Source organism: Pseudocercospora fijiensis (genome assembly GCF_000340215.1).
Source record: "Pseudocercospora fijiensis CIRAD86 unplaced genomic scaffold MYCFIscaffold_8, whole genome shotgun sequence".
In the NCBI taxonomy this organism is placed as follows: domain Eukaryota; kingdom Fungi; phylum Ascomycota; class Dothideomycetes; order Mycosphaerellales; family Mycosphaerellaceae; genus Pseudocercospora; species Pseudocercospora fijiensis.
The window spans coordinates 890,863-913,710 of NW_006921539.1; the positions used below are offsets into that span (position 1 = coordinate 890,863).

At 45.1% G+C, this 22,848-nt stretch overlaps 4 protein-coding genes across 4 annotated transcripts; 1 reads left to right on the forward strand and 3 right to left on the reverse strand.

The window, feature by feature from the left end:
• Nucleotides 1-21: 21 nt before the first annotated feature.
• MYCFIDRAFT_208708 (uncharacterized protein) lies at nucleotides 22-1,224 on the reverse strand (the record flags this gene model as incomplete). The annotated part of the gene is made up of 2 exons (XM_007931780.1): nucleotides 22-988; nucleotides 1,063-1,224. 2 exons carry the CDS (start codon nucleotides 1,222-1,224, stop codon nucleotides 455-457), a joined length of 696 nt encoding a protein of 231 aa, XP_007929971.1. The 3' UTR covers nucleotides 22-454.
• A 450-nt stretch (nucleotides 1,225-1,674) lies between these two features.
• Nucleotides 1,675-3,014, forward strand: MYCFIDRAFT_143126 (uncharacterized protein; the record flags this gene model as incomplete). The annotated part of the gene is made up of 2 exons (XM_007931781.1): nucleotides 1,675-2,115; nucleotides 2,169-3,014. Coding segments are annotated over 2 exons (1,287 nt in total), but the record flags the coding sequence as incomplete, so codon positions are not given.
• MYCFIDRAFT_167080 (uncharacterized protein) lies at nucleotides 2,926-5,544 on the reverse strand. Its single transcript, XM_007931782.1, has 2 exons — nucleotides 5,457-5,544; nucleotides 2,926-5,402 (listed from the first exon to the last, which is right to left on the reverse strand). The coding sequence occupies exons 1-2, from the start codon at nucleotides 5,524-5,526 to the stop codon at nucleotides 3,574-3,576; spliced, it is 1,899 nt and encodes a 632-aa protein (XP_007929973.1). The 5' UTR covers nucleotides 5,527-5,544; the 3' UTR covers nucleotides 2,926-3,573.
• Nucleotides 5,545-6,254: 710 nt separating this feature from the next.
• MYCFIDRAFT_143385 (uncharacterized protein) lies at nucleotides 6,255-7,834 on the reverse strand (the record flags this gene model as incomplete). The annotated part of the gene is made up of 2 exons (XM_007931783.1): nucleotides 6,255-7,691; nucleotides 7,745-7,834. 2 exons carry the CDS (start codon nucleotides 7,832-7,834, stop codon nucleotides 6,255-6,257), a joined length of 1,527 nt encoding a protein of 508 aa, XP_007929974.1.
• Nucleotides 7,835-22,848: the final 15,014 nt, after the last annotated feature.

Genomic DNA, 22,848 nt, shown 5'->3' on the forward strand with positions numbered 1-22,848 from the left:
CAGAGCGGCAGCAATCGATATCGCCTATAGGTATCGTATTCCCATACTATACGGTAAGCTTCATAACTGAACCCCAGTCAGCTTGCAGCAGTTTGGGGAGGGAAGGAAGCGGAGAGTCGAGTGTACAAAGGCAGGCGGTACGTGACTCCGAGCGGACGGGTACGACTAGGAAGATGCCAGTATTAGGTCACCGCTGTCTCTTGGGGTGCACATCATGTGAACGAATCCTGATCCTTCCACCCATGATTGTTAGGGTCCTAGACACCAAAAGGATACCACGCTACGCAACCGGCTGCTCCTCAATCTTCGTAAAAGGCGCCGCAAAAGCATACCTCTTAACCCCAGCCCCATAATCCTTCCCCGGAACACGCTCTGCAAGTCGAAATCTCAAAAATCAGCAAAAACGTCTTCCTCGTTTTCCACATCATGGAACAACAATACCGACTCACCATGATCAGGCGGGAAAATTCTCCCTCCGATCCGCATAATACCTCTCTTTCAAATCCGTCCCATCGCTAAAATTATGATAAGTAGCATAAACACTCGCCCTCGACCGATCCGTGAGATTTTTCCGACTCCGATGCGCAAGATGCGACCCGAAAATGAGTAAATCACCACTTCCTAATTCCACGGGTATCCACAGCTGGCGAGCCTCCCAATCGGGATCGATGCGTCCGCCTTCGACGAGGTCGACGTTCATTCGATGAGATTTCGGGACGACTTCTACACAGCCGTTCTCGACAGTCGCTGGGTCGACGGCGAGGTTGGCGGTGGTGTGTTGGATTTCTCCGATGTGGTCGTAAGCGGGGGCGTCGAAAGCGTTGCCGCCTGCGAGCTTGTAGTTGATTTTATCTTTGAAGAGGAGCATGTCGTCGCGCGTGAGCTGTTTGAGGATGTTTCTGATGGGTTGGCCGTTGAGGAGGGAGGAGAAGCCTGGGTGGTAGGCGACGAAGTTTTCTGTTCTGTTCGCATCAGTTGGCGTTCGCCGCTGTCGGTGATTTCATCGTAGGGCATCCATTTGCCTGGGAGATACAGTTAGGTTTGGATCTGAGAAATCGATACTGGTCGAGGTTTACCGTGCTCGCGAGGGAGGTTTCGGATTTCGTCTGTCCATGTCTTGAGCACGGCAGTGTCGATCAGACCGTGCTCAGTGGCTCGAAGAATGAGGAAGCCCTCGTTGTCGAAATGAGCAATTTGCTCGTCAGTGAGGATGAGTTCTGACATATCGCTTGAAAGGATTAGTATACTGTTACCTGACGCCAATTCTATCGTCGAGATCTTCTTCATTTATGAAGACTTGTACAAGTGGTCGACAATTGTGTCGTCGATTGACTTCGTAGCTGGATATGCATGCTCAGTCGGACTTCTTTCCGCGTCCAAATCCGACTGATCCAGTGCATCGCAGTTCCAACCGACCAGGGTTCTCCAGGTAGCACACGTACCTGGTCGAACATCCAAACGATCATGCACGAGGTCTTGGAGCCTAGACGGTGTTCAGGCCGATGGCACAGAGACCGACATCACCTCGATCGTGTAAGAGGAAGCAAGCTGCACAGAGCTCTCTCAGCATCGTCAGCAAGCTACAGATCGAGAGCTCGCAGGCTTCCATGAAATACTTGACTTTGGCCTCAGGCGCACCTCTCGCAATGGCCAGATCTCCAATACTCCACCATCATGACGGTTCAAGTATTGCCGTCGATCGAAGCTCATGCGCGAGATACGGTCCGTGAGCTCTTCGCCCTCACACTCAAGCAGGGCGATAGCGATTATATTGGAGAAGCAGTCTCTCAGCTGCAACACTCCTTACAGGCTGCGACTCTGGCCCAGAATGCAGGCGCAGACGAAGAAACCGTACTTGGTGCGTTACTGCACGATGTCGGTCGCTTCATCCCGGCAGCTGAGAAAGAAGGCGACATGTTCTTCCCGGACGGCACTTTCGCTGGCAAGGCCAGTCACGAAGTCCTAGGTGAAGCGTATCTCAGACAGCTTGGCTTTAGCGACAAGATCTGCCAGCTCGTGGGAGCTCACGTCTGGGCTAAACGGTACCTGACTGCGGTCGACAAAGGCTATTATGATGGGTTGAGTCTCAGCAGCAAGACGACATTGAAGTATCAGGTACGCGAGAAAGTCTGATTCCTTCTCACTATAGGTCCTCATGATCGATGTAGGGTGGTCCGTTCACCGAAGAACAAGTCAAGAAAGCACAGGAGGACCCGCTACTCGAGGGCAAGCTTACTGTGCGACGATTTGACGACCTTGCAAAGGACCCGAACATGCAAACTCCGGACCTGTACAGTTTCGAGACGAGTGCTGTGAGGGCTCTTACCCGTTCGAGAGCAGAGGGATTTGAGCTCCATGGCCGAAGGTACCAGCTTCCCTCCAAGCCCACAGTAGTCATTTGCGTGGACGGTTTTGACCCGGAATATCTTGATCGCGGTATAGAGGATGGCATCTTACCAGTGCTTGGGAGGCTCAAGGCTGGTGGATTCCATGCCACGGCCAAGTCCTGTATGCCTTCTTTCACGAATCCAAACAATGTCTCCATTATCACAGGCGCTCCACCAGCGAAGCACGGGATTTCAGGAAATTTCTTCCTTGACCCGAAGACTGGCGAGGAGAAAATGATCGTGGATGACAGCTTGCTCATTGGCTCCACGATTCTTGAACAGATGTCGAAGAGAGGTGTTCGGGTAGCGGCAGTCACAGCCAAAGACAAGCTTCGCAAGATCCTTCAACCCGGACTGAACGATGCAATTTGTTTCTCTGCCGAGAAAGCTGCAAGCTGCACACTCGAGGAGAACGGCATTGCTGGGGTCGAAAGCTGGCTAGGACAAAAGCAGTCTTCTCAATACTCCGGGGAGTTGTCCATGTTCGTTCTGGATGCCGGAATCAAGCTGTTAGAGGAGGATCGAGCCGATTTCTTCTACTTGACGCTCTCCGACTACATCCAGCACAAACATGCCCCGGGCTCGGACACATCCAACACCTTCATGAAGTCTCTTGATTCGAAGATTGGCAAGCTGATCAACCTCGGTGCTCGTGTGGCAATCACCGGCGACCACGGCATGAGTGACAAGAGCAACGCTGATGGAACACCCAATGTGCTCTATCTCGAAGACGTGCTCGCTGAGAAATGGGGTCACGGCCGTGCTCGTGTCATCTGCCCAATTACGGATCCTTTCGTCAAGCATCATGGAGCACTTGGATCCTTCGTCAGGGTATACGTATCCAAGAAGGATGATTTGGACGATATGTTGAAGTTCTGCAAAACTCTTCCAAACGTCGACGTGGCCATGGAAAGTCGTGCGGCGGCGCAAAATTTCGATCTGCATCCAGATCGCGAAGGCGACTTTATTGTGATCCCCACCAAACATGCAGTCATTGGAAGTCGCAAGGACGAACACGACTTGTCGAATCTGGGCGATCACCGTCTGAGATCGCATCGTGGTATTTCAGAGCAAGACATTCCACTCATAATCTCGGAGCCTGCCAAGGACTCCAGCAAGCTGGCGTGTCATCAATGGCGGAATTACGATGCCTTTGATCTCGTCCTGAACCATTGACGCTAGCAACTCACATTTGTGGCATGTTATTGTAATTCAAATCTGGCTGATAAGTTTGCATCGCATCCTGATTAGACAGAAAATCGAACTCTCCCATAAAGAAGTTGTCGAATGAAGCGCCATTCCAGTCTGTGGCCATGTCGAACAGCGACTCGTCAAAGTTGGGCTGGCTCATCGTGACGTGAGCATTGGCCGGAACAGGCCCTCTCGTGTCCTGCTGCGAAGCTCGTTCGAGCAATGTCTCTGCTCCTCTTGCCACGCTCACAAGCAAATGCCGAGGATGCATCTCAGCTGTCACATTCTTGAGAACCACTACCAGATTGGAAACCAGTGTGCGCACCTCGCTAGTGTCAACGCGAACTGAGCTGGCATATTTCGTTGATACTTTGAGCACGAAGACCACAGCAAAGGCGATCATGACATCGAAATAGGTGGGCAGGCCGTTGAGGTGGTCTTGAATTTCGGTGTCGTTTACCACTGCTCGGAGGATGGCAGTAGCGGAGAGCACGGCAGAGTTGGCGAGCTCATCAATGTCCAACGCAACATCAGGAGCCTTGAAGCCTGGTTTGCCAATGCCACGGAACGCCATGGAATAGAGATAGAGCTTGGCAAAGTGGTAGTGGAGGCCGACTCCTTTCCTCGGATAATTGCCCACGTACCGATTGTGGTGGAAGCGTTGCGTCCAGTCGGCACGTATACGGTCCAAACTTATGCTGAACCTTCTGATAGGGTCAATCGAGCTTGCATCAAGCGGTCTGTCAACATCGATGCCAAAAGTCTGATAGATCTCGCTCCCAACAGACCAGAACTGAACCTGAGACATGAGTCTGGCGTCGTCTTCAACTGCATGCTCAGTCTCAAGGAATTGCAGAGCTGCACGAATTGTGTCATCCTGGCGTGTCATGGGCGGTCGTCCGTATGCTATGGAAAAGTGATGATCGCATATGAATACCAGGTAGTACAGTCGCGCGCGAAGGTAGTGGCTGCGCTCTCCCTGCAATGCTTTGAATATACTTCGGTGCAGTTGTATCTCTGTGGAAATGCGAACAGCTGCTCCAATGCACGTCCAGCTAATCCCGCTCAGCCAGAATGCGCCGACCAAAAGACCTCGAATATCGTCGACATTGTTTCTGCGAGAGAATGTCTGCGCGGCGGCAATTGTGACGAATTCTTGGTAGCACTTTTCGAAATCTGGGGTGGCAAGATGTAATGCACCTACTGCGCATATTGCGGCGAGTAGGAGGGGAGAGTCGGCACGAACTTCAGTCAGCGATTTTCGATCGCCAATGATGCGGTACAGGAAATGATCGAGTCGGTTCTGGTATATGTCGAGATAAGACTGCGCTTGCTGCTCCGTCACAACACCTCTCGTGATGATATCTTGCTCCGCTCGATCCTTCTCGAGGCCTGGGATGGCGATAGGCGATACGACGGAGCCAGGGATTGCAGCTGGGCCAGAGTCAGGGTCCATGACAATCTCGAAGTTATGCGGCGTATGCTGTGTAGTGTGCTTCTCGGCATTTGGCGACGGTCCTGTTTGAGAGGCTCTTGTTGGAGTCGGCATCATGGATGCATGAGGGTCCTTGGCAATTGCAATATCGTCTTCATCGTCGTCGGCTTCCTCCAGAATGTCGGGAATGGACAAGTGACTGGCCACCTTTCCCAGAGCTGATTCCAGCACTCGGATCTTGCGCTCCATGACCTCCTTCCAGTTGGCATCGCTCTCGAGGATCATTTGCAGGCTTCGGTTGACGGTACACGACAGCCCCCTTTTTTTGCACCGCACGCACGGCGGCTGCCCATCGCGCATGTGACACTTGATTTTCTGTTTTCTGCACGCTTTTTTTCATTTAATTAGTCGAGGAGCGGACTTGATATCGAGGAAATCAATACCGACACATGCTGTGATTTTTCTTGTGATATCCGGGGGCTTTCTGTCTCCAAATTGGTCCCTGAGAGCCATGATGCCCTGGGTGGCAGAGGCAGAAGCTGAAGGAGAACCCGAGCCGTTCATGTTCACAGTGTCGACCGCTGACCCGCGTGCATTGTCATATTGAGTATCGCATTGTAGTGAAGTCAAAGGTTGAACTGGTGACAAATCCTGGAGATAAGCTTCTCGGCTACTCCCGCCTCCCTCCCGAGAATCCTTGGCACTTCCACGATGGCGCTGTCTGCACTTCGCCGAAAGCATTCAAAAGTCCACGCAAAAGAGTCGACACGTACCTACAATCCGAACCACGCCGCAACTGCCTCCAAGTGCTACTGGAAGCGTCTCGAACACCCTTCTCGCCATGCAAGGCACTTGCATAGGCGACGATTGTGCAACAGCCAGCAAGCGAGACACTGCTGAGCGTAGGAAAGATCGACTGCCATAATATCGACCGATGGGTCCTATGAACTGCGAGGCGCAGATCATAAACACTCGAATGGTCATATCCAAGATTTCTGGTATCTGTACGTATAAGTAGGAGAACTGTTACAGTACATGAGCCACTACAACGCCCCGTGGCCGGGTCCAAGACTCCGCCAACTCCATGCCTTCCATGCACGCACGTCACGATACTGTTTGAGGACGCTCTTAGGTGATCAAATAGAAGAAGAGTATTCTCTGTCGGCATTATCACATGTCTCGTCCCTCGTGCTGTGTATATTTCAAGAGACCATCTTCATCCTTCTCGTAATGCTGAGAGCTTACTTCGGGGGCTTGGCATGTGCTTTGACAAGCTCTCCGAGACGCTTCTCCATGACATCTCGACCAGACTTGGTCCGCCACACGTAGTGAGGAGCCTTGTTGACCACATCCCACGCGAGAAGCGTTCCAGTAATGTTGGTCAGATCGCGCTGCTTGCTTGCCCACTCGTCGTCAGTCTTGACGCGAATGCCAGACGAGACGACCACGAGTGGTGTGTCAGTAGCCTGGATCGTCCGAGCCGAAGCGACCTCGTTCTTCGTGAAAGAAGATGCGACCATGTTCTCCTGAAGTTTGGCTTTGATGAACTTGCCGCCCGTGAACGCAGCGTTACCGTAAACACGGTCTTCCTTCGTCTGACCATAGAATAGCGAGCCAATTATTCGGCGAATGCCTAGCGGGCTGATGATTCCCCAGCCCCAGATGATGAAGCCTCGAGTTGGGCTAGCAAGCTGGCCCAGGAGATCTTCGTGAAGTGGGTCGACCATCATGATGCCGACAACTTCGCGGAAGTGTCTCGCACTGAAAATCCGCGACACGAGACTGCCATAACCGGCAGACACGAGAATGTAAGGACCTTCTTCTCCAGAGATGGCGAGCGCCTCAGCGAGATTGTCCGCCGACATGCCAGCGCTGTGCGGCGAAGGGGCATTGTCCGACCATGCATAGCCCGGGCGATCCCAGTAGCAGTATCTGTCGATCGTTCCATTCTTGTATGCGTTGTATGCCCAGTGTTCAAAGTCATACTCGGCTGGGTCTTCTGCAGCTTCGAGGAGAATTGTCGGGGTCTTCTTGCCCTTTGCATCGGTGGTGATGTTGCCGACGCAGTCAAGATGCACTTGGTACTTGTGGTCATCAACCCAATATCGCTCGCCACTGAACGCCAGCCCTGCATCAAGGCTGCGAAGAAGCAGTGTTGCGGTCATAAGAATGGTGATGATGGTGAAGCCGACGAGAATGATTGTGGCTGCAAGCACCGACAACCATTCTTTGAGAGTTCGTCTGGTCTCAGGACGGCCTGTGAGGCGCTCTTCCTCCTCACGCTTGCCCCAAGCAACAACACGATCCGTGAAAACTGCCCAGCCAGCCATGAGGGTGGCCCATACCACGCTGGATATGCCGGGAGCACCTTCCTCACCGCGAATTCTGGGCACAGCGACGATGATGATCAGGTCAATGAGTAATAATAGGGCAAGTACGCCCTGCGTTACTCGCATAGCCAAGCTTGGGGAGGAGAAGAACAGGAGCGAGGTTAGGAGGAGGCCTGATGTCAAGGTGGTGTAGGAAAAGTCGAAGAAGCCTGAGCCCCGTGTGTGTAGTCCTGGCGGCGACACGAAGATGCTGACAAGGAGCAGCACCCACCAGAGGAAGGTGATGATTAGGAACAAGACGGTCATATATCGCATGAATCGGACGGTCCATAGATTGTAGGGCGAGACCTAGCACAGTCAGTATCGCTGTCATTTCTTGCTGTGGTCGTGCCCCAACTCACAGCTGGATCATCTGGATCGAGATATCCATCTGGATGAGGTGGACGCCTGCTGTCGCGCAGCAGCGCATCTCTCTCCGTCGGCTCTCTCATGCTGCCGTCCTCTTCCGAGCGTCTCGAGCTGTGAGTATAATGACGCTCGCCTCCGTTCTGTTGTTGTTGTTGCTGCTGCTGCTCTTCTCGCTCGGTCTCGTCGAAGTCTTTCTTCTTCGCGCTTCCCCACAAAGACATGGTCTATCCGCTGCTCTTTCAACTCTCACACACCAAAGGGAGCGTAGGATATCGGAGGAGGAGGAGGTGACGATTGCAGTGTCTGCTACTGCCTACCACGCAGAGGAGTCCGTGCCAGTTCACAGCCCGGCCCCGCGTGAAGAAAGACACTGGCCGAGCTTCGCGGGCGGGAAGGCTGGCGTGCTGGCGCGACTGGATCCAAGACGCTGCATGCCGTCACCGAGCGGCGAAGTGGCTTGTGGCACGAGCTCGGTCAAGTGCGCTAACAAAAGGACCATCGAACTCAAAGAGCGGAACAAGGCATTGCGAGGTCGTCGTCAGCCAAGTTGAGCAGCACCGGCGACGGCACGCAACATTGGACTGCTGCAGCTTCGGCTCCTTCTGAACGCTGGCATGCACAACCGCGCGTCGTGTTCAGCGGGCAGTTCGTGACTTGGATGTTGCAAAGCACAAGAGACAAGTCGGTACGAGTCTAGATTGTACTATTGTAGGTTGTTCCAGCTTCCAGCTTTCGAGAAGATGTGCAATCTGCCAAGCAACGGAGCCAAGGCCGCCGATTGCCGAGAATTGGAAAATGCCTCAGGTTTGCTATCCGGGGTTTCGTTAGTCACACTTCACCCCGCGGTCGCGGGGATTCAAACTATACGTAAAATCGCACTTTCTTAGTAGGCTACACGTAAATCTCGATATAATCGTACATTCCAGTCCTATTCGGATATCTAGGCAGGTATAGTAAGGAACCGCGAGTCTAAATATTATATATATAGCCTTATCTAAGTATATAGTAGCTATAGACCTTACTACCGCCGTTTTCTTATATAATCCTTAGCAGGCGCGTCTACCTTATTCCAAGGCGCGTACCGCGTAATAGAGGCTAAATCGGGCTATTAGCTAAGAAAGTTAGTATTCGCGTACTTTATAAGGCCGAGAAAAGAGGTCCTACGGTCGTAATTTAGTTACTAATATACCGGAAATCTACTGTTTCTTGTCTCTTATTCTACTTATGTTTAGTCTCCTATTATATATACTCTATAATATTGCTATTATCGAGTTTTACGTATAGCCTACTAAGAAAGTGCGATTTTATATATAGTTTAAATCCCTAAGCGCGGGCGAGGGGTAAAGTAGGCTAACGCAACCCTAGATATCGCTATCGCTATCGACGTTAGTATCAAACTAGTATTTATATAGCTCGAAGAGCTATAAGTAAAGGCCGAAGAGCTATAAGTAAAGGCTAAGGCGACGAGCGGGGTAGGGTAAGCTAGATTCTAGAAGATTCTACGGCGGCTGTTACTATGCCGCGCTAGGCAACAAGGCGGAAATCGTTACAAATCGCACTTTTTAAATCGCGCGCCTTTCTAATAACAACTTTAGGTATTAGAAAACACTATTTAGAAACGCTTATAGTAAGTACTATTAGAAACGCTTATAGTAAGATAGTCTAAAATATCTAAAGTAACTACTTCCGGAATACGCCTATAGTAATTACTATCCGGAATACCTATAGCGAGTACTATTCGAAATATCTATAGTAGATAGTTCTTTCTAAGTAGGAACGCTTATAGTAAGTACTATCTATAAGGCGTATAGTAAGTCTAATCTAAAACGCCTAAAGTAATTTTATATTAGAGGCTATACGTAATTGGCATATAACTAGCTCGAGTAAAGCTAGGGTCTTAGTGCCTTAGGCAGGGCTTAGCGCTTAGCGTTAGGCTAACTAGCCTGCCTTCCTCCTTCTTCTCCTAGTTCTCTATCGAATACTACTCGTACCTACTACTACCCTATCTACCTACTAATATACCCTTCTTATACAGTATTCGATCTACCCTTTAAGGGTAGCAGCTAGATAGTCCTTATTTTAAGCTTTTAGCGGTATAGCTACGAATAAGACTAATCTAACTATATTGCGCCTAAAGAACGGGACCTATACGTACTATTCTACTAAAACAACCGTACTAATTATTAAGCAAGGCCTTCTATACGGCCTATTATACTAAGTTAAGCATACTAAGCCGATATCTACTAATTCCGCTATATCCGTATCTTAGGGGCTAATAATATATTATTAGTGTCGCCCCTTATAATAGCTGGTTTATTACGAAATAACAACTATACTACCGCTAGTAGCGCTAGCAATAACAACGCTAGTAGCATAGCACCTACTAAAGTGCCTACTAAAGCACCTACTAAGGTGCCTACTAAAGAGCCTATTGCTAGGCCTACCGAAGAACCTATAGTTCTAGGCGACGACCTAGAATTACCTATTAACGATATACTTAACAACATTGTTAATCGACGATATAGCTAGCTAGCCTTTAGCCCCTAGCTAGTAGCGAGACTTTAAGAAGCTACTTAAAACAGGCTTACTACCTTGCGCTAGGAACAATAGCTAAAGGATAATCTCCTCGAAATTCGTCGCCTGCAAGAAGCCCTAGCGACTAATACTAAACTAATAGCAGGGCCTTCCTCTCTATCTGTTTTAGTCTAAAAGAAGGATGCTAAACTTAAGGACTATACTATATTTAATAGCTCTAGTCGGAAACAATACAACGACTACATCCGTAACTGCGAGCTTAACTAGCGAAACGCGCTAAGGGCCCTTCTAGACGACTACTCGTTAGTCGTCTATACTATATAATATATTAATAGAGACCTAAAGCGTACCTAGGATAACCATTTCGACTCCCTTACTAATTAGACCGCTATTTAGTAGTAAGACTACAAGACTATTATACTAGACACCCTTAGAAACCCTATACTAAGGCAACAACACGCTTAGGACTAATACCTTCGAGCTAAACAAAAGACTAATTAATCGGCTCGCTTATTTAAGGCCTATTTAAAGACCCTCGAGGACGATTTACTACCTAAAACCGACTCTATCTAGATATCTGAGATACGACCTAAACTGAGATAGGAACTAGTCCTTAAATTGGACCGCCGCCGTATGTTTAAATAGGCTAACCTAATACGCATTTAATTTATAGTCGAAGTAGAAACAGCCGAGCGGGCTGTTTAGCTCTAGCAACGACTAGAATCGAGGATCCGACTAGCTAGCACTAACCGCGGCAATCGTAGTACCCGCGGAGGCAATAGCTAAGGGTCCTACTAAAATAACAATACTAATAATGGAAACAGTAATAGCGACCGTAGAAGAGGCCGTAGCCGGCGGCTATATAGAGGAAGCCGCGATAGGGGCCGTAGAAGGGGCTCGTATCCCTATAATGCTAATCGCTCGGCTAATAATAGTAGTAACAATAGCTACGGTAGTCTACTAACCGGGTTGAAGTACTTTAATTATAATAGTACTAGCTATCTACTAGGCTAATGCGACAAACCTAAGGACTAGGCCCGAATCGACCGTACTACCGCTAAGCACTAAAAGCACCTCTTAGCAGCTAACGCTACCCCTATAGGTCAACCTTCGAAAAAAGAGTAAGCGCCGTACTAACTATTAGCCTCGTACGGCGTAAGACTATCGATATTATGCTAGCTATTATACGTACCTGTCTTATATCTAGGCCCGACACTAACTATAAGGCAAAGGTTATACTAGACCCCGGAAATTCAGTTAGCGCCCTTATTAGCTATCGCCTAGCTAAGTAATTAGACCTTCGACAACTACCGAGGACTAACCTACTAACCCTTACTTAGTTTAATAACGCTCGGCACTTAATCTATAGAGCCTACTATATTCCTATAGTTCTAAAGGACGACCTCGGAAATAAACGCCTACTAAATTTCACTACCTACGCGGTAGACATAGACAGCCTCCTATCTAATATTGTTATTAGCAACCCTGTTCTTAAGTACTATACTATAGTTATAGACTTAGGCAGTTAATAGTAGCGATTTAGAATCGCTAGGAAAGAGGATATTAAACACATTAATGTTAGCGAGTGCCCTAATAATATTAGGGTCCTATTTATTAGCAACCTAACCCTAGCGGATCCGACGGCCGACCTGCTCGGTAGTAATAACGATGAACCTGTGCCCCCTAATAGCATAGACCCTAATTAGCTTGCTCGTATGCTAGAGCCTATTCGAGAGACCTATATTAATATATTTAAACACTACTTAGCATCGACATTGCCTATGTTTAAAGAGACGGATTATAAGATTAATATTATAGAGGGCAAGGAGGTTCCTTTTAGCCCCCTCTACAACCTTAGTAAACGAGAGCTTGCTATATTGCGTAAGTACCTAGAGGAAAACCTAGCTAATAGTCGAATTCGGTATAGCAATAGCCCTACTAGTGTACCTATCCTATTCGTACTAAAGAAAGATAGTAGCCTACGTCTATATATCGATTATCGTAGACTTAATGCTATTACTATTAAAGATCGTTATCTACTTCCTCTTATTAATAAGACCCTCGATCGCCTTTCTAGTGCCTACTACTACACTATATTAGACATTAAGGACGCCTATTACCGCATCTGTATTCGCAAGGGCGATAAATAGAAGACAGCCTTTCGTATTCGCTATAGCTATTTTAAGTACTTAGTTATACTATTTAGGCTAGCTAATGCCCCTACTACATTCTAGTCCTATATTAATCGGGCCCTATTAGGCCTATTAGATCACCTCTATATAGTTTACCTAGATAATATCCTAGTTTACATACACTCTCCTAACATTGCGGAACACTAGGCTATAGTCTATAAGGTACTTAATCGCCTAAGGGCCTATAGCTTATATTGTAAGCCTTCTAAATACACCTTTACTACTAAAGAGGTGTCCTTCCTTAGCTTCCTCGTGTTAACCGAGGGTGTTAAGGCTAATCCTAATCGGATTAAGACTATTACTAAGTAGCCGACGCCTACTAGTATTAAAGAGCTTTAATTATTCCTAGGTTTTGCTAACTTCTACCGTCGATTTATCGAAGGTTACTCGCGGTACGTAATGCTACTAACTAAGCTTACTAAAACCAAGGCCAACCCGACTAGAGAGTTCAAATAGGCTAACAGAGTATAAGCCGCTTTTAACGGTCTAAAGCGACGCTTTACTAAAGTCCCCTTATTATACTATTTCGTGCTAAACAAGCAGATCCGAATTGAGACTAACGCTTTATAGTTCGCTGTATCGGCTATTATATCCTAGCAATCAGATAATAACTATTACTAGTACCCGATTGCCTTCTTCTCGAGGAAGATAATTAATATAGAGCGTCGCTACGAGATATACGAGTAAGAGCTCCTAGCTATTGTCGAGGCCTTTAAGTATTAGAGGCACTATCTCGATAGTATATAGTACACTATTTAGGTCTATACGGACTATAACAACCTCCGTAGAATTACGAAGGTTACTAGGGTTATAGGTCGATAGGCTAGATAGGCCGTCTACCTCGCTAGGTTTGATTTTAATATATTATATCGGCTAGGCGTAAGCAACCCTACTAATAGCCTATCGAGGCGACCTAATTACGATAGCGGGACTTAGTAATCTATTAATTCATTATTTCCAACCCTGTAGTATAAGATTGCTATAGCCCGTATTATTAATAAGTAAGCGTAGGATAAGCGGCTTACCGGACTCCGCGACGGCTTAAAGCATATTAATGCTCTTACTATATTAATAGTACGTATTAAGGATATAGACAGGAGAAGTTATAATAACTCCCTAGTCGATATCGCTATATATAGTAACAGCGATAGCACTACTATAGTTAATCCGGCTGCTAGTACTATTAGATGCATATAATACGTACCTCGTTTAATAGCGAGGGTGCTATTAAATAACCTTGCAAATAGGGATAGTTAATCGTTTATAGATAAGCTGTTACGGGCTTAGTAGAGGGACGCCTTTACTGCTAAACGTATAGATAAGCTTATAAGTAGGCGAAAGACCCGATCTAGTAAGAGTAACAATTAGTCGATCGATAACAAAGATTATTTAAAGTTTAAGGGCAGATACTATATCCCCGCTAAACATTCGATCCGATAAGAGCTTCTTAAGCGACACTATAATAGTAAGCTTGCTAGTTACTATAGTATAGAGAGGTCGCACGAGCTACTATCGCGTATATACTACTAGCTAAATAGTAAGCGGGACATAAAGGACTACGTAAACACGTATGCCGTATATTAACGAGTTAAAGCACTAAAGCACTTACTATTTAGCGAGTTGTCTTCACTCCCTATTCTAAAGAAGCTATTTGCTAAGCTTATAATAGATTTTATTATAGGCCTTCCGCCTACTAAGCGTAGGGGAAGCAAGGATATATATAATACTATCCTAGTTGTCGTAGACCGGTTTACTAAGGGCGCTCGTTACATTCCTACCCGAAAGGATTAGACGGCTATTAACCTAGCTAAGGCGCTATAGACTAACATCTTCTATACCTATTAGGGAACCCCCGAGGGGATAGTCTCCGATAGGGGCTCGATATTTATATCGCACTATTAGAGCGAAATATGCCTATAGCTAAGACTGAAGCATCGGCTATTAATAGCCTTCTATCTATAGACTAACGGTTAAATAGAGAGACAGAATGCTACCCTATAGCAGTACCTACGTAGTTATATTAACGAGAACCCTAAGGATTAGATCAATCTCCTACAACTAGCCGAATTCGTATATAACAATAGTATCTACTTATCTACTAAGGTGTCACCTTATTTCGCTATAATAGGAAGCAACCCTACGCTACTATAAGACCCCCTATCGCTCGAGGCCGAGCGTAAGGAAAGGGAAGCGGGTTAACCTAAGACACTAGCGGCTATTAAGAGGGTTTAGAAGATACGAGAAATCTATACTAAGATAGCCGAGAAGTTAACAAAGGCTTAAGAGTACTAAAAGACCTACTATAACAAACACTACCTTCTAATAACCTTTAAATAAGGCGACATAGTTATACTTAGTATAAAGAACCTCCGCATCCGTAAACACCTATTACCCGATAGCAAAACAAGGCCTAAGCTCGTACTAAGATACATTAGCTTATTCCGCATTCGAGAACCGAAGGGTATATAGGCCTACTAGTTATAGCTTCTACCCTATTATACTATCTATAATACCTTCTATGTATCCCTCCTTAAGCTATACTATTAACGCGAAGGCGATAAAGCGCCTACTAAGTTAGAAGAAGTCTTGGCTAATAGTAAAGAACTGTAGTCTATAGAACGTATCCTATAGTACCGGACTAGGAAAGGCAAGAAGGAATACCTCCTAAGGTAGTAAGGCTATTTACCTAAATAGGACTCGTAGGAAGCTAAAGGATCCTTTAAGGACATAACCGAGTTGTTAGATAAGTATTAGACTAGCGTAAAGAACAAGAAGAAGGCCAAAAGCTTATAATGTTACTATTAAGGCCTAGAATAATACTACCCCCGGGATACTATTAGCTAACTAATTAGAGGCAAGCAATTGTTAGCAACAAAGGACAATAAGACTATATAAGGCGCGCTACTATTAGAGCCAAAGAGGCTACACGTAATTGGTATATAATCAGGCCGAGTAAAGCTAGGGTCTTAGTGCCTTAGGTAGGGCTTAGCGCTTAGCGTTAGGCTAACTCTCCTGCCTTCCTCCCTCTCCTCCTAGATCCTTATCGAATACTACCTATACCTACTACTACCCTATCTACCTGCTAACATAACCTCTCTTATATAGTATTCGATCTACCCTTTAAGGGCAGTAGCTAGATAGTCCTTATTTCAAGCTTTTAGCGGTATAGCTACGAATAAGACTAATCTAACTATATTGCGCCCTAAGAACGGGACCTATACGTACTATTCTATCGAAACAACCGTACCAATTATTAAGCAAGGCCTTCTATACGGCCTATTATACTAAGTTAATCGCACTAGACTAATACCTACTAATTCCGCTATATCCGTATCTTAGGGGCTAATAATACATTATTAGTGTTACCCCCTATTATAATAGCCGGCTTATTACGAAACAACAACCGTGCTACCGCTAGCAGCGCTAGCAACGACAATGCTAGTAGCACAGTGCCTACTAAAGTGCCTACTAGAGCACCTGCTAAAGTGCCTCCTACCGAAGAGCCTACTATAGGACCTGCTAAAGAAGAACCTATAGTTCTAGGTAACGACCTAGAATTGCCTGTCGACGACATTCTTAACAATATTATTAACCGTCGATATAGCTAGCTAGCCTTTAGTCCCTAACTAGTAGCGAGACTTTAGGAAGCTACCTAAAACAGGCTTACTGCCTTGCGTTAAGAACAATAGCTAAAGGATAATCTCCTCGAGATTCGCCGTCTATAGGAAGCCCTAACAACTAATACTAAGCCGATAGTAGGGCCTTCCTTACTACCCGTCCCTATCTAAAAGAAGGATGCTAAGCTTAAGGACTATACCGTATTTAACGGCTCTAGTCGCAAACAATACAATGATTATATACGCGATTGTAAGCTTAACTAACGAAATACGCCGAGGGCTCTTCTAGATGACTATTTACTAGTTGTCTACGCGATGCAGTATATTAATAGCGACCTAAAGCGCACCTAGGATAACTATTTCGACTCCCTTACTAATTAGACCGCTGTTTAGTAGCAAGACTATAAGACTATTATACTAGACACCCTTAGAAACCCTATACTAAGGCAACAACACGCTTAGGACTAATACCTTCGAGCTAAATAAAAGACTAATCAATCGGCTCGCTTATTTAAGGCCTATTTAAAGACCCTCGAGGATGATTTGCTAGCTAAGACCGACTCTATCTAGATTTCCGAAATACGCCCTAAATTGCGATAGGAACTTATCCTCGAATTAGACCGTCGCCGCGTATTCGAACAAGCTAACCTAATACGCATTTAATTTATAGTCGAAGTAGAAATAGCCGAACGAGCTGTCTAGCTCTAACAACGACTAGAATTAAGGATCCGACTAGCTAGTACTAACCGTAGTAATCGTAGTAGCCGCGGAGGAAACTAAGGTTCCTACTAAGACAACAATACTAACAGTAGGAACAGTAATAACGACCGTAGAAGGGGCCGTAGCCGGCGACTATATAGAGGAGGCCGCGATAGGGGCCGTAGAAGGGGCTCGTATCCCTATAATACTAACCGCTCGGCTAACAATAGCAACAATAGCTACGGTAACCTACTAACCGGATTGAAGTGCTTCAATTGTAATAGCACTAGCTATCTACTAGGCTAATACGACAAACCTAAGGACTAGGCCCGAATTGACTATGCTTCCGCTAAGCATAGGAAACACCTTTTAGCCGCTAATGCTACCCTAGTCGGCTCTTTTAATTAGTCGAAAAAAGAGTAAGCGCCGTACTAACTATTAGCCTTATACGGCGTAAGACTATCGATATTGTACTAGCTATAATACGCTCCTACCTCGTATAGGACACGAAGGGCACTACCTACTAAACTAAGGTTATGCTAGATCTAGGAAATTCAGTTAGTGCCCTTATTAGCTATCGCCTAGCTAAGTAATTAGACCTTCGACAACTACCGAAGACTAACCTGCCAACCCTTGCTTAGTTTAATAACGCCCGGCACTTAACCTATAGGGCCTACTATATTCCTATAGCTCTAAAGGACGACCTCGGAAATGAACGCCTACTAGACTTCACTGCCTACGTAGTAGATATAGACAACCTGTATAGGGGAGCTACTATTGTTATTAGCAACCCTGTTCTTAAGTACTACGCTATAGCTATAGACCTAGGCCTCTAGAAGTAGCGATTTAGAATCGCTAGGAAAGAAGACATTAAACACATTAATGTTAGCGAGTGCTCTAACGATATTAGGGTCCTGTTTATTAGCAACCTAATACCTGCCTTAGCTAATCCGACTACCGACCTGCTCGGTAGTAACGACGATAAACCTATGCCCCCTAATAATCCTAATTAGCTTGCTCGCATACTAGAGCCTATCCGAGAGACCTATATTAATATGTTTAAACACTACCTAGCATCGACATTGCCTATATTCAAAGAGACGGATTATAAGATTGATATTATAGAGGGCAAAGAGGTTCCTTTTAGCCCCCTCTACAACCTTAGTAAGCGAGAGCTTGCTATATTACGTAAGTACTTAGAGGAAAACCTAGCTAATAGTCGAATTCGGTATAGTAACAGCCCTACTAGTGCACTAATCCTATTTGTTTTAAAGAAGGATAGTAGCCTACGGTTATACGTTAATTACCGTAGGCTTAACGCTATTACTATTAAAGACCGCTATCTACTCCCCCTTATTAACGAGACCCTCGATCGCCTTTCTAGCGCTTACTACTATACTACACTAGATATTAAGGATGTATACTATCGTATCCGCATCCGTAAGGGCGATAAATAGAAAACAGCCTTTCGCACTCGTTATAGCTATTTTAAGTACTTAGTTATACTATTTAGGCTAGCTAATGCCCCTACTATATTCTAATCCTACATCAATCGGGCCCTATTAGGCCTATTAGATCACCTCTGTATAGTTTACCTAGATAATATCCTAGTCTATATACACTTACCTAACATTACGGAATATTAGGCCGCCGTACGCAAGGTCCTCGACCGCCTGCGAGCCTATAGCTTGTATTGCAAGCCTTCTAAATGCACCTTTGCTGCTAAAGAGGTGTTATTCCTTAGCTTCCTCGTATTAACTGAGGGTGTTAAGGCTAATCCTAATCAGATTAAGACTATTACTAAATAGCCTGTTCCTACGTTAATTAAGGAACTGTAGTCGTTCCTCGGTTTTGCTAACTTCTATCGCCGATTTATTAAGAGCTATTCGAGGCACGTAATGCTACTAACTAAGCTTACTAAAACTAAGGCTAACCTAACTAGAGAGTTCAAATGGACTAATAGAGTATAAGCCGCTTTTAACGGCCTAAAGCAACGCTTTACTAATGTCCCCTTACTACACTACTTTGTACTAAGCAAGCAGATCCGAATTAAGACTAACGCTTTACAGTTCGCTATATCGGCTATTATGTTACAGCAATTAGATAATAACTATTACTAGCACCCGATTGCCTTCTTTTTACGAAAGATAATCGATATAGAACGTCGATATAAGACCTACGAGTAAGAGCTCTTAGCAATCGTAGAAGCCTTCAAGTATTAGCGCTACTATCTCGATAGTGCTTAGCATACAATTTAGGTCTATACAGACTATAACAACCTACGTAGTATTACTAAGGTTATAAGGGTTATAGGTCGATAGGCTAGATAGGCCGTCTACCTCGCTAGGTTCGATTTTAATATATTATATCGGCTAGGCGTAAGCAACCCTACTAATAGCCTATCGAGGCGACCTAATTACGACAGCGAGACTTAGTATATTAATTCATTGTTTCTAACCCTGCAGCATAAGATTGCTATAGCCTGTGTTGTTAATAAGCAAGCGTAGGATAAGCGGACTTCCGGACCCCGCGGCGGCAACAAATACTATAGCGGAGTTGTCGTTCTTCTAGTATACGTTAAGAAGGACGTAGATCGCTCGAGCTATAATAACTCGATTAAAGATATTGCTATCTATAGCGACAGCACTATAGAAGAGGTTGCAGTAGTTCCGGCTACTAGTGCTATTAGATGCATATAATGCGTACCTCGTTCGATAGTACGGGTACTATTAAATAACCTTACAAACGGGGATAGTTAATCGTTTATAGATAAGCTATTGCGTACTTAGCAGAGGGACGCCTTTGCTATCGAGCGTATTAATAGGCTTGTAAGTAGGCGGGCGACTCGATCCGGTAAGAGTAACAATAATTAGTCGATCGACGACAAAGGTTACTTAAAGTTTAAGGGCAGATACTATATCCCCGCTAAACAATCGATTAGATAAGAGCTTTTAAAGAGGCACTATAATAGTAAGCTCGCTAGTTACTATAGTATAGAGAGGTCGCACAAGTTACTATCGCGTATATACTACTAGCTAAATAGTAAGCGGCATATAAAGGAGTATATGCAGACCTATATAGTATACTAGCGAGTTAAAGCACTAAAGTACTTACTATTTGGCGAGTTGTCTTTACTCCCTGTTCTAAAGAAGCTATTTGCTAAGCTTATAATAGACTTTATTATAGGCCTTCCTCCTACTAAGCGTAGGGGCAGCAAGGATATATATAATGCTATCCTTATTATAGTAGATCGATTTACTAAAGGCGCTCGATATATCCCGGCGCGGAAGGATTAGACTACTATTAATATAGTAGAGGCGCTATAGACTAACATCTTCTACACCTATTAGGGAACCCCTAAGGGGATAGTCTCCGATAGGGGTACGACATTCATATCGCACTATTAGAGCGAAATATGCCTATAGCTAAGACTGAAGCATCGGCTATTAACAGCCTTCTATCTATAGACTAACGGTTAAACAGAGAGGCAGAATGCTACCCTATAGCAGTACCTACGCAGTTATATTAACGAGAATCCTAAGGATTGGGTCAATCTCCTATAGCCTATAGAATTCGTATATAACAATAGTTTACACTCATTAACTAAGGTTTTACTATATATAGCTATAATGGGTCAAAACGCCGCGTTGCTATAAGATCCATTTACCTCGCTCGAGGCCGAGCGTAAGGAAAGGGAAGCGCGTTAAGTACTAGAGACACTAGCGGCAATAGAACGTGTCTAGAAGATGCGAGAAATCTATACTAAGATAGCCGAGAAGTTGACAAAGGCTTAAGAGTACTAAAAGACCTACTACGACAAGTACTATACGCCGATAACCTTTAAACAAGGCGACATAGTTATACTAAGTACTAAGAACCTCCGTATCCGTAAGCACCTATTACCTAACGGCAAAACAAGGCCTAAGCTCGCACTAAGATACATTAGCCTATTCCGCATTCGAGAAGTTAAGGGCTCCTCCGCATAGGCCTATTAGTTGTAGCTCCTACCTCATTATACTATCTATAATACCTTTTATATATCCCTCCTTAAGCCGTACTACCTACGCGAAGGGGATAAAGCCCCTATAGAATACGAAGACATACTAGCGGATAGTAAGGAGCTATAGTCTATAGAACGTATCCTATAGTATCGTACTAGGCAAGGCAAGAAGGAGTACCTGCTAAGATAGCAAGGCTATTTACCTAAATAGGACTCGTAGGAAGCTAAAGACTCTTTTAAAGACATAACTAAGTTGTTAGATAAGTATTAGACTAGCGTGAAGAACAAGAAGAAGGCTAAGGGCTATAATGTTACTAGAAAGGCCTAGGAACAATGCTACCCCCAGGGTGCTATTAAGCTAACTAATTAGAGACAAGCAAGTGTTAGTAATAAAGGATAATAAGACTATACTAGGCGCGCTACGACGCGTTAATTAATTAATCGCATGCTCTTTTAAGGACTCTACCTCTTTACTAACGCGTCCTATAGGTCCCCCTCTTGTTCCTTTATTCTATCGGGGCCTCGAGACCTAGGCGATTGGCAAGGACGGCGCGGCCGGCGCGGCTATGTTAGTAACGGTGTTACGGAGTATGTTACTATTTAGGAAAGGAAGGACATAGCTATATTAGTAACGGTGTTGCCGAGTTGTTGTTAGTTAAAGAAGGAAATTAGAAGAAGGTAAAGTTAGCGCTAAGGCGACTAGCGCTACTATTGTTAACATTACTTGCTATTGTCGCTGCGCCTACGGATACAACCTTACCTGCACTACGAGCCTAAGGCACCTTTAATCAAAACTTTGATTAAAAGCTTTAAGCCTATTAAAGGTTTAATTAAAAAACTTTAAGGCTAAGTCAAAACTTTAACTAAGTTAAAAGATTGAGCGACTAATAGACTAACTAAGGGCAAAACTATAGAGCTAAGCTAGCTAGGGTCGATCTTACGGACAATAGGTTACTCCTCGATCTATCTAACCCTTTAAGCGAGGCGAACCTCTACTACTGCACTTATAATAGCCTTTACTTATAGAAACTAGACGAGCTGTGTTTTTTGAAAAGATAAGATAAGATTGACACTTGAAGGCTACTAAACCTAGCTAATTAGGGCTAGCGAAACTACGAACAACAAGAATAATAACCCTCGGAAGCGGACAAACCCTCGGAAGCGGACATTGCTAGGTTTTTTAAGAGTAGACGCAAAGAACTCGGTACGATATTACTTAGAGCGGAGGTAGGGCTGCAATACCTCGTACGTCTACCTGTTATAGTAGGGAAGACGCGCTCGTATTATAATTGGTCGAAGGCCCTTAATTCTTATAGATATATATTACTTTATAGTTTATTATATATAGGGATAGCGCAGTTAGAAGTTAGATATTATGTTAGAAGGTAAGGTTTAATATAGTTATATAATTAGGTAGTTAAGTGTTCAATTTAGCGCGGGCTAAGCAGCTTATTAGACTTGCTAAGTTAGCGGCAATAGAGGTCGTAGAATATAGACAGGCTACGAGGGCGCGGCCTTTAGAAGGGAAGCGTGTATTAGAGCTAAAGAGGCTATACGTAATTGGCATGTGATTAGGCCGAGTGAAGCTAGGGTCTTAGTGCCTTAGGCAGGGCTTAGCGCTTAGCGTTAGGCTAACTCTCCTACCTTCCTCCCTCTCCTCTTAGATCCTTATCAAATACTACCTATACCTACTACTACCCTATCTACCTGCTAACATAACCTCTCTTATAGCTACGACGCGTCAATTAATTAATCGTATACTCTTTTAAGGGCTCTACCTCTTTACTAACGCGCCCTACAGGTCCCCCTCTTGTTCCCTTATTCTAACGAGGCCTCGAGGCCTAAGCGATCGGCGAAGGCGCGCGCGTAGCGGATAGTGCCGGCGGTGTGTTAGAAGAAACGGCATACGCCTATATTAGTAACGGTATTACAGAGTATATTACTATTTAAGAAAGGAAGGATACGGCTATATTAGTAACGGTATTACCGAGTTATTATTAGTTAAAGAAGGAAATTAGAAGCAAGGTAAAGTTAGCGCTAAGACGGCTAGCACC

What these genes read in the sequence shown, in the direction of transcription:
- MYCFIDRAFT_167080 (XM_007931782.1), bottom strand. Translation starts at nt 5,526, where the DNA reads ATGGCTCTCAGGGACCAATTTGGAGACAGAAAGCCCCCGGATATCACA. An exon ending in AAAAATCACAGCATGTGTCG is followed by an intron (nt 5,403 to 5,456) that starts GTATTGATTTCC and finishes AATGAAAAAAAG; the next exon opens with CGTGCAGAAAACAGAAAATC.